Source organism: Orycteropus afer, unplaced genomic scaffold (assembly GCF_000298275.1).
Source record: "Orycteropus afer afer isolate SDZICR_OR568_19922 unplaced genomic scaffold, OryAfe1.0 scaffold00033, whole genome shotgun sequence".
Taxonomy (NCBI): domain Eukaryota; kingdom Metazoa; phylum Chordata; class Mammalia; order Tubulidentata; family Orycteropodidae; genus Orycteropus; species Orycteropus afer.
Genome location: NW_006921620.1, coordinates 14,889,835 through 14,905,237, shown reverse-complemented (window position 1 = coordinate 14,905,237; position 15,403 = coordinate 14,889,835). Strand labels below are relative to the sequence as shown.

Genomic DNA, 15,403 nt, shown 5'->3' with positions numbered 1-15,403 from the left:
GTTGTTGCATCTAGATGGCAGCTTCCTAGCTTTTAAGGTCCCAGTCGCTACTCGCCAAAGTAGTAGGTGGAACAATGTTTTGTATAGTATTACATTAACTGATTTTTGAATGCTGAACCAGGCTTGCACACCTAGAATAAATCTCTCTTAGTAGTGGTACATAATTCTTTTTATACAGTGTTGGATTTGATTTGCTAGTATTTTGCCGAGAATTTCTGCATCTATGTTCATGACAGACATTGGTCTGTAGTCTTCCTTACTTGTCATGTCTCTGGTTTTGATATTAGGGTATGCTGGCTAGTAGTCAGTCAGTTGACTACATGGGTCTATTTCTGGGCTCTCTATTCTGTTTCAAAATCTTTGTTGTTTTCAACTGAGCCCACAGGCTTCAACTTCCTCATGCTCTGTTAGAAATAAGTGCAATTCTGTTAGGCTATGAAGCTCTCTTTTATTACTATGTATCTCTTCCCCTGGGCAGAACACCTTTGTTACTGCTCCACAACTGGTAGTGGAGACAGTAGCTTCTAGTTTTCTTGGCCGGCCTCTCAAGGTATAGAACCTCCATCCTACAAGACACCTGAGGCAAGGGCAATTGGGTCCCAGTATCTTTGAGTTGCCATGCCTGGCGTAGAGCTTTCTCCCTATGAATAAGAGTTGGGTGGAGGATGGGAGCCCCGGAGCTCTCAGCTATTCTTGTCTGAAACAAAGCTTCTGCAACAGAGAGCTAGGCAGATGGGAAATTATGGTGGCCTGCCTCTCTTAGCGGTAGTTCTGTAGGGATCCTTAATAGTGCCTAAGGCACTTGACTGCTAACCAGAAGGCTGGCGGTTCAAACCTACCAGCCACTCCTCGGAAGGAAGGTTGGGCAATCTACTTCCGTAGTGATACCGCCTCAGAAACCCAAGGAGGGGTCGCTATGAATCGAGTCTGTCTCGGTGGCACATAACAACAACAACAACATGATTGTGGTTGCAACTGCCAGTAGTACAGATAATATATCGAGCTGAGGAGTGGGCACTGAATGAGGGTTGGGAGAGCAGATTATGGATCAAATACTACAAACTCTCACAGTTTAAATTAAATCTAGTAGCTTTTCTTGAATGAATGTTTCTTCACATGCTGATATCCTTATGACAATTTCCAGATACTTATTATTTTTTTTAAATGATTTTCAACAGTTATGGTTGTTTCTTTGCTTTGCTATTCATAAGGTTTTCCCTGGCCAATTCTTTCAGAAGTGGACGGCCTCTTCCTTCTTCCTAGTCTGTCTCAGTCTATAAAACTGGCTGTTATCTATGCACCAGGTGCATCTCGCTGGGTTTTAACACCAGAGGCTCAGCCTCAAAACTCACGTCTACATGTCACCACAGTAGGACAAACCGACAGACAAGTTTGTCCTGCTGTTGGAGACCTCTCGTATCCCCCCCACCTGGGTCAATGTGGCTGACTGTTCCTCTGTCTGGCTTCCTGTCTTTTAATCCTCTTCCTCCTGCTCTTCTGGCCTGCTTCTTTGGGCGTCCCTGAGTTTTCCCTCCTCACCTAATCCCTTTGGCTGATTGCTCTTCTCTTTGGCTTCCTGGGTTCCACCCCTTCCTCCTGCTCTTCCGGCCTGCTACTCTGTGCTACGCCCGTGCTTACCTTGCTCCCGGAGACCCGGTCCCTCTCAGGAGGGTAACAAGGGAACGTGTTCAGTGCAGATCAGTGAGTAAGCACAAGCCCGCCTTGTTTCAGTGCCTATGCTTAATCTATATGCTGAGCAAATAATCCGAGAAGCTGGACTATATGAAGAAAAACGTGGTATCAGGATTGGAGGAAGAATCATTAACAACCTGAGATATGCAGACGATACAACTTTGCTTGCTGAAAGTGAGGATGACTTAAGGCACCTACTGATGAAGGTTGAAGAATACAGTCTGCAGTATGGATTACATCTCAACATAAAGAAAACAAAAATCCTCACAACTGGACCAATGAGCAGCATCACAATCAATGGAGAGAAGATTGAGGTTGTCAAGGAATTCACATTGCTTGGTTCTACAATCGATGCCAACGGAAGCAGCAGTCAGGACATTAGACGTCGTGTAGCATTGGGAAAGTCAACTGCGAAGGAACTGTTTCAAGTGCTGAGGAGCAAGGATATCTCATTGAGGACTAAGGTGCGCCTGACACAAGCCATGATATTTCCAATCACCTTGTATGCATGTGAGAGCTGGACAATGAATAGGGAAGACCGAAGAAGAGTTGATGCTTTTGAGTTGTGGTGCTGGCGAAGAATGCTGAAAGTACCATGGACTGCTAAAAGAACTAACAGATCTGTCCTGGAGGAAGTGCAGCCAGAATGCTCCTTGGAAGCAAGAATGGCCAGACTTCGTCTCACCTATTTTGGTCATGTTGTAAGAAGGGACCATTCCCTGGAGAAGGATGTCATGCTTGGTAGGGTGGAGGGTCGACGAAAGAGGGGGAGGCCTTCAACGAGATGGATTGATACAGTGGCTGCGATGATGGGCTCGAGTATAGCAGGGATTGTGGGGCTGGTGCGGGATCGGGCAGTGTTTCGTTCTGCTGTGCATGGGGTCGCTATGAGTCGGAAACGACTCGACGGCACTTAACAACAACAACAACAACAACATGGTTGTTTCACTGGAGAGAGGGTCTGTGGAGCATCTCATGCCACCATTCCAGAAGTCAACTCTCCCGGGATAATAACTTTTGCAATAAAAATCTGTTAACAGAAAGTACATTATGATTTGTAACATTTTCTAAGCAAGACTGAGAAAAGTTCACTTCTTTTATATTGTACAGAATCTCTCAAATGCTTCAGAAATGTAAGTCTGTGGCAGAAACTCCTTACTACAATTTTATTCTCACCTACTTACTTCAGTAATAGAACTCTCAAGGTTCAGTTGTATATATAGCCAACAAATTAAGACTACATGTCCATTTTCTTTTATAGTGAGGTGTGACAGGGGACTAATTCCTATATGATACAGAAAGCAGAACTAATTTATATACTAGATCATGTCCTTAAAACGCATGACTTCCCTTTCCCCATTTCCACTGGGTAGAATGTGGTAACAAGAGCTAAAGCAGATATATTTGATAAAAAAAAAAAGCAAAATGTTGGAGATAACAGAGTAACAACAGAGAAAGAACCTCATTCCTTATCACCATTGAGCTTCCATACAAGTCCTGGAATGTCTACCTGGTCTTTTATAAGAAATAAATATAATTTTAATCTTGTTTTAAGTCAATGTATTTTTGTCTGTTTGTTACAGGTGCCTGGGCCACATCCTAGGTCATACAAAAGTTCTAACTAATACAATACCATTATTTGATTTAGAGGAATCCATTTGTGGTGAATAAGATATATGTCTAAGAAATTATCAATACTGTCAAAATTTTCAAGTGAAGAATACTGAATTCTTAGACAGTAGGATTTTTTTACTGTAGACTCTGATGTATGGTTTCTAGGTCATTTAGAAATACCACATTTTAGAATGTACCTTTTTCTTTGCCTAGATTTTATAGTTTGGTATTAACATTGACAATATTATCTATAATGATGAATGAACCAAATCCCTGAGCTTTTAAATAGCTCCACAGTACCTATAGTTTCTTGGCAAGATTACATTATGAAATACCAGAGGTGATTTTTTAATCATAAAACATTTTGCAGCACCCATGACTTTTGTTCTTTACATATGTAAATCAGGGGTTCCCAAGTTTTTCTACACTGTGGCAAACACAAAAGATACTATTTGTAAGGTCCACTAGGTTAAAGTGAAGATTGCTCATGGCCAGAGACTGTTCCATGCCAGGCAGGTCCAGCTTCCCTGAAAGGTGAGAGGAGCAATCATCTCTATGAGGCTTTGATATATTTTACAGAATTGGATGACATTAGCTAGAAATCAAAACAGGTTAATTTTACTCTACTAAGCTCTTTTAATATGTAAAAGGCTTAATTTTCAGATTTAACTTCTAAGAATTTAATGATACTTTTGTCTCTAAATAAATCATTTTGTTTTTTCACATATTCTATGGTATTAGAGTTTCTGCTATATGGGATTCATTAGTTGGTCTGAAAGTATTAATGCTATCAGTTGAAATATGTGATCATAATGTCCCTTTTATAACCACTCTCCTGTTTTTTAAGTCTCACCCACAAAATATGTATACCATTGATTATATACTCAATTGATACCGTTTTCTTTGAAAGAAGTGATAATATATAAAATGATATTTTACATTGAAGGACATCTAAGTATCATTTGTGTTTTCAAAATTTATGTTATATAAACAGAGAGGAATGAAATAATGAGCATATAACATTCTTAAAAAAATTAATGGAGACAGTTAATGAAACTCATACCAGTATGATTGTAGACAACATCAGTAATACAAAGAACATTCCATTCCCTTTTTAGTTTTTCCACTAGTTGTCCAACATCATCCCAGGTATATTTTCTGTTAGGTCTTGAAAAGTCAGGATTTAATTCTAACTGATTAGCCAAAGAGTAGCTTGACCTAGATAGTCCCAGAGTCTGCAATGGGGTAAAATGAATCATGTTGTAACCTACAGAGCAAAAACAGACAGATAGACAAAGATCACTATAAGAAAAAAAGAAAACAAAACTAAAACTAAGCAAAACATAAACTTTCACAAATAATTCTAAATAATGAAGCAACTATACTATTGGCAAAACAGTCAAAGACTTGGGTCAAATCCTAGCTTTATGACAAATTACTTAAAGCAAGTCTACTTACATCTCTCAGGATATCATTGTTCTCACATAAAAGACAAGGATGATAAGAAAATGGATTTGAAAATGTCACATACAGTACCTAGTTTGTATTAGAGATTCAATTTATATTTGTTGAGTGGATATATTTATACGTAGAAAATATATCCTATGCAAATATATGAAAGCTCTGGTGGTGTAGTGCCTAAGGCATTTGACTGCTAACCAGAAGGCTGGCGGTTCAAACCCACCAGCCACTCCTCGGAAGGAAGATTGGGCAATCTACGTCTGTAGTGATACTGCCTCAGAAACTCAAGGAGGGGTCACTATGAGTCAGGTCCAACTTGATGGCAGTACATTTGGTTTTCTGGTTTTATGCAACTATATTACTCCATGTCTTTCTCTTACTTTTTAATGTTCCACAATACTTGAATTCTGTTTTGTAGTTATGCCAGTCAACTTTTCCTTCCTCTCTTCACAATACTGTATATTCATCTTGAAAGCAGAAACTTAGTAATAGTCTTGGTTTTTTTTTTTTTTTTTTGGTTTTACTAAAGAGTAAAATACCTCTTAAGAGTGCGTTTATTCATGGTATGCATGGCAGCATAAACCTTCTAAATGGAAGACAATTAATATTTGCTGAATCAAAATTACATATAATAATAATATAATAAATATAAATACAAAATAATAAATATACATATAACGCATTTTCCAACACAGTTTAATAGTTTTCTACTTATTTTTATGTCCAATTCAAGTCTTAGAAAAGATCATAATCTCATTATATCATAGTTTCTCTATTTATTAAGTTTGACCATATAATCTGCCATTTCTGTAGGTTAAAAAGGGTCTAGCATCAGCAATTTCATATTATTCAATCTATAAACCAAAATCAAACTTACTGCCATTGAGTCGATTCTGACTCACAGCAACCCCTAGTGGGTTTCTGAGGCTGTAAATCTTTATGGAAGTAGATCACCCTATCTTCCTTCCTCAGAGCAGCTGGTGGGTTTGAACTGCTGACCTTCTGGTTAGCAAACAAATGCCTTATCCACTTTGCCACCAGAGCTCCTTATTCAATCTATACACATTGCTAAATATACTAAGAAAAAAAAAAATGAAAGGAGAATCAAAGCCTTTCAAAACTATATCACAGAGGATAATTACTTTCTTTAAAAGAAAAATACAAAGAAAACAAGCCGATATTACCTGATTCTTTAGCAACCCTAAGTCTGCTTTCCCATTCATCAAAGGGTCCCAAACACTTAGCTAAAAATGTCTGGAGAGTAACACAGTCCAAGTGTAACATGTGATTATCAGGACCAACACGTAAAATAGGATCCACAACTATGTAACCTCCACCACTTTTCTCATTTCTAAGGGGAAAAAACAAAACAAAAACTTTTCAGTTAATGACAGGGGAAAAAATCATTATCCAATAGTCTGACTCTATAATGGGGAGGTTAACTGTCTCATTAAAAATATATATTTATTTCCAATCATATTACATCATTTTAAAAAGGTTGGAATAAAACTTAATGTGAAAGCCACTTTTTACTTTTTCTGAATCTATACATGATTCCCTATCCATTAATGTTCATTTAATGTAAAAATAAGTGCCTTAAAATCTATTAGTAGTAACAAGGGCACCTAAATAAATAGCATCCTATAATCAGGTTGCATGAAAGACTATTTAAACTGTGACTTTAAAAAATATTTACATTAACATTTTGAATTTGCAAGATGCCATACAATTATTTCCTAGTACATTTATTGAAAGTTTTGTGGCGTTTATTGAAACTGAAGACCCATATTTTATTTCCTTGTCAAGAAAGTCCTATAAATACTGTATAGTCATGATTCATACAGTAACTCTTTACATATTAGGTAACAACTTCAGATTTTAAAATAATTAAAAAAAAAAAAAAAAAAACATATAGAATACCTAGCTTACCCTTGAAGGAAGTAATACTGAAATGATCCAGACTGTTGAAGATTAAGTTTACAGTATTTATCAGAATCATCTTCTCTTTCTGTTGGATTTTCCCATTCCAAAGAGTGGAATTTTCCTCGATTGAATGTCTCTCCAGGCAATGGGTAGTTTGTATACACAGTAACTGCTTTCCCTTGTAAAGTTGGGCCTAATCTGAACTGCAGTTCAAATCCTAAACAAAAAGTACATATTAATAAGCTCACTGAAGGACTTAAGTTATCATATAAAAGTGTTACATTTATTTAAAAAACTATGATTTTTCAGCGGAAGAGTAGATGACCAAACTATGGTACATACACATAATGGAATGCTATGCAGCACTAAAGAATCATGTAGAGTCTGCAAAACACTGCATACTATGGATGAACTTGGAGGACATTATGCTAAGTGAAATAAGTCATTCACAGAAGCACAAATACAGTATTAGTTCATTGTTGTGGAGGGTCAAGGAAAGGTTTATTATATATGGAGGGAAACTTTCTTTGTTGGTTGCCAGGTGTTGGAGGGGAGGGGAAGAGAGGGAACACTGAAAAAAAAAAAAAGCACTGACCCATGTCACTTTAGTTTTGTGTATTTCACTGTACATAAATTATATTTCAATAAAATGCATTAAAAAAACTGATTTTTCAACTATGTTTAAAATAACATCAAACTCTTAATACTATTTTTGGAACTATTCTGCATTCAAATTTAGCAGAACTTCGTATTTTAAAAAGCAAAGTAAACATCACAGAATTGTCTGCTCTGCACTGTCCCCTTCACCTTCCTCTAGAAATTGGTTTTCACACACACATGCCCTGAACTGATTGCTCAGAAGTGGGACGAGGGATCTTTTCTAGTATTTTTGAAAGTGCACCAGAAAAAGTGAGTTTCTCTGAGGTATCAGAGGTGATAGCATATAAAATTTCACAGGTATTATGGGACACCTGTCTGGCCATACAGAGAAGGGTAATCTACAATAAGAGAAGTTAACCTCTAGAGAAGGAGAATTCAGATTTCTGACAAGAATTCTAGAGGTATTTTAGTTCCTAATTCCAGTTGTTCCCAATACTCACTCAAATCTAGTGGTGTGTTGATATGTTTTAAACAACTGGCTGGGGCTCTAATTGTAGTGTTTACTGATTCCTGGTGTAACAATCCCAGTATGATCAATCTCAAACTACCAGTGGACATGGAATTGGGAAGAGCTGTGCACAATCAACTCGAGTAAGTCATTACAAGCAGCTACAGCACATTTCGCCAGTATCCCTACCCTTCACAGTTTAGTTATTTGAGCCTTTCTTGGAATTCTGAGAGCCAACACAGCCCATTTTTAGAATTCTGTTAACATATATGTGAGCTTTACACACTGTGTCACTAGTATTTTTCCATAAAAGTGAAAAAAATAACACATTATAGTTATAGTTGTGAAAGAAACTTTTGGTTGGTTTAAGGTAGAAGTCAATCTTGATTATAAATATTAGAATGTAAAAATTTTGACTGCAGTTAAGTCTATTAGAAATATACCAGAAAACCAAACTCACTGCTGTCGAGTTGTATCCAACTCACAGCAACCCCTCCTGGGGTTTCTGAGGCAGTATCTCTATGGAAGAAGATCGTTCAAACTTCCTTCTGAGGAGTGGCTGGTGGGTTTGAACTGCCATCCTTCTGGTTAGCAGTCAAATGCCTTACACACTATGCCACCAGAGCTCCTAAAACTTGTTTTGTTGTTGTTGTTATTGTTATGTGCCATCGAGTCGGCCCCGACTCATAGCGACCCCTCCTTGGGTTTCCAAGGCTGTATCACTACGTAAGTAGATTGCCCCATCTTCCTTCTGAGGAGTGGCTGGTGGGTTTGAACCGCCAGCCTTCTGGTTAGCAGTCAAGTGCCTTAGGCACTACACTACCAGAGCTCCTAAAACTTATTTTACTTAACTATAATAGTAATTGTAGTTTATATATCTTATGTAAGTGATGTTCAAATGACCACAACTTGGAGAGTGGAAGCTACTTTAAGGTTATCTTCTTCTTTCTTTCCATACTTCCCTGACATCCTTGAAAACATTCTAGCAGTCTAGCAATAACAGGAGTCCTGCTTCAAATCAATGGAGAACAGACCAAAATCTGGGCAAAATCCTTCTGCTCGTGTTTCAATTTTAATGACAATGTTGGAAAAAAATACATCTATTTAAAATCATTATTTTGTATTTATTTTTACAATTTAATGTATTATTTTGGTATACTCTACTTCTGTATTACGAAATCATCACTCCTAAGATACTCAAACATTCCACTATACTGACAAATCTACTAAACATTTCTCCTCATGAAATATTTAAATACTTCCTTAAACCTGTATTATTCTCTCCAAATTATGAGGCTAAAGCACTATTTAATTAATGTATTAACCTGTAGTCCTCTGTGGTAGTTAAGACTGTTTTGCCAACTTGGCTCCAGTGGCGTAGTACCTAAGGCTTCTGCCTGTTAACCAGAAGGCTGGCAGTTCAAACTCACCAACCACTCTTCGGAAGGAAGACTGGGCGATCCACTTCCATAGAGATACCACCTCAGATACCCAAGGAGGGGTCACTATGAGTCAGGACCAACTCCACAGCAGTGAGTTTGGTTTTTTTGGTTTGCCAACTTGGCTGGGCATGGTTGAGTGGCTGGGCAGCAGGATATAATATTCCCCATGACAAGACTAGTAATCAACTCCATGGTAGAAACTACTGTGAGCATGTAGCTGAGTAGCTGCCTTAAGGATGTGGTCTGCTTCCTGTATATAAGGAGAAGCCTTGGGAACTGCCTCGAGCTTTTTGGCACCCTTGAACCCTGCATGTAGCTGAATCTTCACTCAGTAGCCTGCCATGCTCTGCCGATCTTGGGACTTTCAATGGACTTGAAATAATGGCCTGCTGTGTGGTTTGGTAACATTGGGACCATGCCTTTTTACTTGTCGATCTTGGGTTTGTCAGCCTCAGCAGCCAGCAGTTGCCCAAGTGAAGAAAGCCTTATAGCTTCAGTGGCCCGGGAGCCACAAGCAGAGCTGAAGCCAAGGTTGAGGGACTTTTACCCAGCCCCTAAAGCCTGACACTTTGAACTTGGATCTAGCCTCCAAAACTGTAAGAGAATCAACTCGTATTTGTTAAAGCCATCCCATTGGTGGTATTTCTGTTATAATGGCACTAGGTAACCAAAATATCCCATAAGATTCAGATAGTCTCTAGTCAACACAGAAACAATTACTGATTACCCACTCATAAATAGTAAATGATGAAGAATGGGAGCTGATCTTTTAAAATACTTCAGACATCTGAAGTATTTCTTCAGATAATCCATAGATTCAATGAGATACTAGGAGTCACTAATACCCAATTTAATAGCTGAGAAAACAGATTCCAGAGTAAATGTTCTTTCCTTAAACTCTAATCCCTCAACCAACAAGATAATAGGAACCAGAAGGATAAAAAGGATCTAAGTGGTTCCAGAAAGAATTGCTTTTATTTTTTAATCAATTGTGGGGTCTAAATCATACAAGTAATTAAAATTTTAAGCTTCTTTTATTCCTTATTATTAAGGAAAGTCAGTTTGGTTCAAGGCAAATCCTAATACCAAGAACATGTAGATATGTTCAGCCATGTCTAAAATTGTTCTTTGGTAGAAGTAAATCCCTCACAGTGATGTTTGACAGGTGATAAATTCTACACCACAATATTAAACATTGGGTAAGATATTCTCTGTGAACATATTATTTCAGCAAAAGATATTAAGAGATTGATGATGCTTCTGATTTATTCTAATCCAATTAAATACTTTGATACTTGCTGCTACCACTTGTCTGTCAGTTTGTCTAACTGTGATGTCCTGTGTATTGCTATGGCTGGAAGCTTTGCTACTGGTATTTCAAATACTAGGAGGGTCACTCATGGTGGCCAGGTTTCAGAAGAGCTTCCAAACTAAGACAGACTGGGAAAAAGGACGGGACTATCCACTTCTGAAAACACTGGCTACTGACAACCTTATGAACAGCAGTGAAACACTGTCTAATATATTACTAGAAAACTTTTTACGAATAACAGTAAAACATTGACATAATGCTGGAAGATGAGTCCCACAGGTTGGAAGGCACTCGAAATATGACTGGGGAAGAGGTGCCTCCTCAGAGTAGAGTTGACCTCAATGACATAGATGGAGTAAAGTTTTTGGGACCTTCATCTGCTATGAGGAATGACTCAAAATGAGAAGAAACAGCTGCAAACATTCATTAATAATAGAAACATGGAAGTATGAATCTAGGAAAATTGGAAGTTGTCAAAAATGAAACAGAAGGCATAAGGATTAATATTCTAAGTGTTAGTGAGCTGAAATGAACTAGATTGGTCATTTTGAATCAGACAGCCATATGGTCTGGGACAATTACAAAAGGTGCAACATATGCATAATGACTAATTGAAATGGAATGGCATCATGTTCATCATTAAAAAGAACATTTCAAGATCTATTCTGAAGTGCAATGATGTCAGTGATAATATCCATACATCTACAAGGAAGACTAGTTAATATTACTATTCAAATTTACGCACCAAACACTAAAGCCACAGATGAAGAAACTGAAGATTTTTTACCAACTTGCGCAGTCTGAAATTGGCCAAACATGCCATCAAGATGTATTGATAATTACTAGTGATTGGAATGTGAAAGTTGGAAACAGAAGAAGCATCGGTAGTTGGGATATATGGCCTTGGTGGCAAAAATGATGCCAAACATCATGTGAAATAATTTTGCAAGACTAATGACTTCTGCATTGTAATTACATTTTCAACAACATAAATGGTGACAATACATGTGGACCTTGTCAGATGGAATACACAGAAACCTACTACATCTCTAGAAAGAGGCAATGGAGCAGTTTAATATCATTATTCAAAACAAGGCCAGGAGCTGACTGTGGAACAGACCATCAATTGCTCACATGTAAGTTCAAGGTGAAGATGAAAAATTAAAACAAGTGCACGAGAGCCAAAATATGACCTTAATTAAATCCCACTTCAATATAGAGCCCATCTGAAGAACAGATTTGACACTTAGAACACCAATGACCAAAGATGAGACAAGTTTTGGGATGACATCAAGAATATCACAGATGAAGAAACAAAAAGGTCATTACAAAGATAGGAAAGGAAGAAAAGACCAAAATGGATGTCAGAAGAGACTCTGAAACTTGCTCTTGAATGGAGAGTAGCTAAAGTGAATGGAGGTCATGATACAATAAAAGAAGATTTCAAAATGCAGCTCGGAAGAGAAAGTAAAGTATTATAATGAAATGTGCAAAGACCTAGAATTAGAAAACCAAAAAGAAAGGACATACTCAGCATTTCTCAAGCTGAAAGAACTAAAGAAAAAGTCAAGCCTCAAACTGCAATATTGAAGGATTTTATGGGAAAAATACTGAATGATGCAGGAAGCATCAAAAGAAGGTGGAAGGAATATGAAGACACTGTACCAAAAGGAATTGGTAAATGTTCAACTATTTCAGGAAGTAGCATATGATCAAGAACCGCTGGACAGAAGGAACTGGCAAAAAAACAAGGCCCCAGGAATTGATGAATGAGATGTTTCAACAAATGGATGCAGTGCTGGAGGTGCTTACTTGTTCAGGCCAAGAAAACTGGAAGACAGCTACCTGGCCAACTGACTGGAAGAGATTCATATCTGTGTGCATTCCAAAGACAGGTGATCCAACAGAATGTGGAATTATTGAACAATATTATTAGTATCAAGTAAAATTTTGCTGAAGATAATTAAAAAATGGTTATAGCAGTATATTGACAGGGAACTTCCAAAAATTCAAGCTGGATTCAGAAGAGGATGCAGAATGAGGGATATCATTGCTGATGGGAGATGGATCTTCGTTGAAAGCAAAGAGTATCAGAAATATGTTTATCTGTGTTTTATTGACTATGCAAAGCCATACAATTGTGTGGATCATAACAAATTATGGATAACATTGCAAAAAAACTGAAATTTCATTGTGCTCATAATGAACTTGTACGTAGACTAAGAGGCTGTCATTTGAATAGAACAAGGGGATACTGCAAAGTTCAAAATGAGGCAGGGTGTGCATCAGGATTGTATCCTTTAATCATACTTAATTCAATTTGTATACTGAGCAAATAATCCAGGAAGCTGGACTATATGAAGGACAATATGGCATCAAGATTGGAACAACCTGTGATATGCAGATCACACAATCTTGCTTGCTGAAAGTGAAGATGACCTGAAGCATTTACTGATGAAGATCAAAGACCTCAGCCTTCAGTATGGATTACACCACAACATAAAGAAAAGAAAAATCCTCACATGTGGACCATAAGCAACATCACAACAAATGGAGAAAATATTGAAATTGTCAAAGATTTCATTTTACTTGGATCCACAATCAACACTCATGGAAGCAGCAGTCAAGAAATCAGAAGTTTTACTGCACTGGAAATATTTGCTACAATAAACCTTTTCAAAGTGTTAAAGAGGAAAGATGTCACTCTGAATACTAAGGTGCATTTAAGCCAAGCTACAGTATTTTCAATTGCCTCATACACATGTGGAAGCTGGACAATAAATAAGAAATACTGAAGAAGAACTGATGCTTTTGAACTGTGGTGTTGGTGAAGAATACTGAAAGTACCACGGGTTGCCACAAATCTGGCATGGAAAAAGTGCAGCTAAAATGTTCTTTAGAAGTGAGACTGGCCAGACTTGTCTCACTTACCTACTTTGGTCATGCTGCCAGAAGAGACTTGTCCCTGGAGAGGGTATCATGCTTGGTAGACCAGAAGACCAATGAAAAAGGAGAAGACCCTCAACAAGAAGGACTGACGTAGTGGCTACAAGGACAGACTCAAGCATAGCAAGTATTTTGAGGATGGCACAGTGTTTTGTTGTACTGTACACAGGGTATCCATGAGTTGGAGCTTACTTGAGGCACCTAACAACATGGCACTTGACTGCTAACCAGAAGGCTGGTGCTTCAAACTCACCAGCCACTTCTCGGAAGGAAGATGGGGCAATCTACTTCCGTAGTGATACTGCCTCGAAAACCCAGGGAGGGGTCACTATGAGTCGGGTCCGACTAGATGGCACATAACAACCATAACACAACATCAAAAATATATTTGCCTAGAGAAATGCAAATGGTTCTGCTTTGCATACTGTAACATGGATACTATGAGGGACTGGAAGTTCCTGCATAAAATGATAGTCTATTGGTAGATACTATAATCATATTCCTGGATTAGAATTCTATCTATCTATCTATTTATCTATCTATCTCTCTATCTATCTATCTGTCTATCCATCTATCTGTTGTTGTTATATGCTGTTGAGTTGGCCCCAACTCATAGCGACCCCTCCTTGGGGTAAATTTATATATATAAATTTATTCACAATAAATAGTTCAATAAACAGGAAATGCTAGAAATCAAAAATGCTCTAAGAGAAATGAAGAATCACTCTGATGAGCTCATCAGTAGACTGGACATAGTCAGGGAAAGAATTAATGAGCTTGAAGACACATCAATAAAAATTTCTCACCTGAAAAGCAAAGAAAAAAATGAATAAAGCAAAAAACTAAGACAGAATACCCAAGAACTATGGGACAATTACAAAAGGTGCAACATATGCATAATGAGAATATAAGAAGGAAAAGCAAGAAAGGAACAAAATTAATATTTGAAGTAATAATGGTTAAGAATTTTCCAAAATTGGTGTCAGATACCAATACACAGATCCAAGAAGCTCAGAAAATACCAAGCAGAATGTGTGTGTGTGTGTGTCTGTGTGTGTATTTAAACCTGTATGTGGGCATATCATCTTAAAACTGCGGAAAATCAAAGACAGCAAGAAAATCTTGAAAAAAGCCAGAGGAAAAAAATACGTACTTTACCTGTAAAGGAGAAGTAAGAATTATATATTGTAATTCTCTTCAAAAACTAATCAGGCAAGAAGAGAATGTATTGACATATTTAAAGTGTTGAAAGAGAATGTAACCAGTATCACAAAACATGTATGTGAACTGTTGACTGTGAAATGAAATCTGCTTTGTAAAATTTCACCCAAATCACAATAAAAAGTAAAAAAAAAAAAAAGTGTTGAACGAAAAAAAAAAAAAAAAAAAACCTCACCAACCTAAATTCAGATGAAATTATCCTTCAAAAGTAAAAGGGAAAGAATTTCTCAGTCAAATAGAAAGTGAGGGAGTTTGTCACCAGTAGACCTGCCTTGCAAGAAGTTTTAAAACAAGTTCTTTGTTTTAAAAAATGATAACTAGAAGCTCAAGTCAACAAAAAGAAAGGAAGAGCATTTGAAAAGGAATAAAGATAAACTAATAATATATTTTTCTTATTCTTAACTGACCTAAGAGATAAAGGTTTGTTTAGAAAAATAGTATACATTAAAAAAAATAGCAATACATTGGATGAGTATAGCTTATGAGTATGTGAAATATATGATAGCAATGTTATAAGGAACAGAAAGGAACCATGTTATAAGGTACAATACACAAATCCAGGAAGCTCAGAAAATACCAAGCAGAATGTGTGTGTGTGTGTATTTAAACCTGTATGTGGGCATATCATTTTAAAACTGCAGAAAAGGAACCATGTTATAATAATCATTTATTTTTCTTATTCTT

The 15,403-nt window shown here is 37.2% G+C and overlaps 1 protein-coding gene across 1 annotated transcript in view; it reads right to left on the bottom strand.

Moving 5' to 3' along the window:
• The window catches only part of AGL (amylo-alpha-1, 6-glucosidase, 4-alpha-glucanotransferase), a 102,143-nt gene that overhangs the window by 72,873 nt on the left and 13,867 nt on the right, over positions 1-15,403 (bottom strand). Inside the window, exons 2-4 of the mRNA XM_007936094.2 lie at positions 6,697-6,907; positions 5,952-6,118; positions 4,370-4,573 (exon numbers count right to left, since the gene is read on the bottom strand). Of these exons, the coding sequence (XP_007934285.1) occupies positions 4,370-4,573; positions 5,952-6,118; positions 6,697-6,907 (582 nt within the window). The remainder of the gene's footprint in view (positions 1-4,369; positions 4,574-5,951; positions 6,119-6,696; positions 6,908-15,403) is intronic.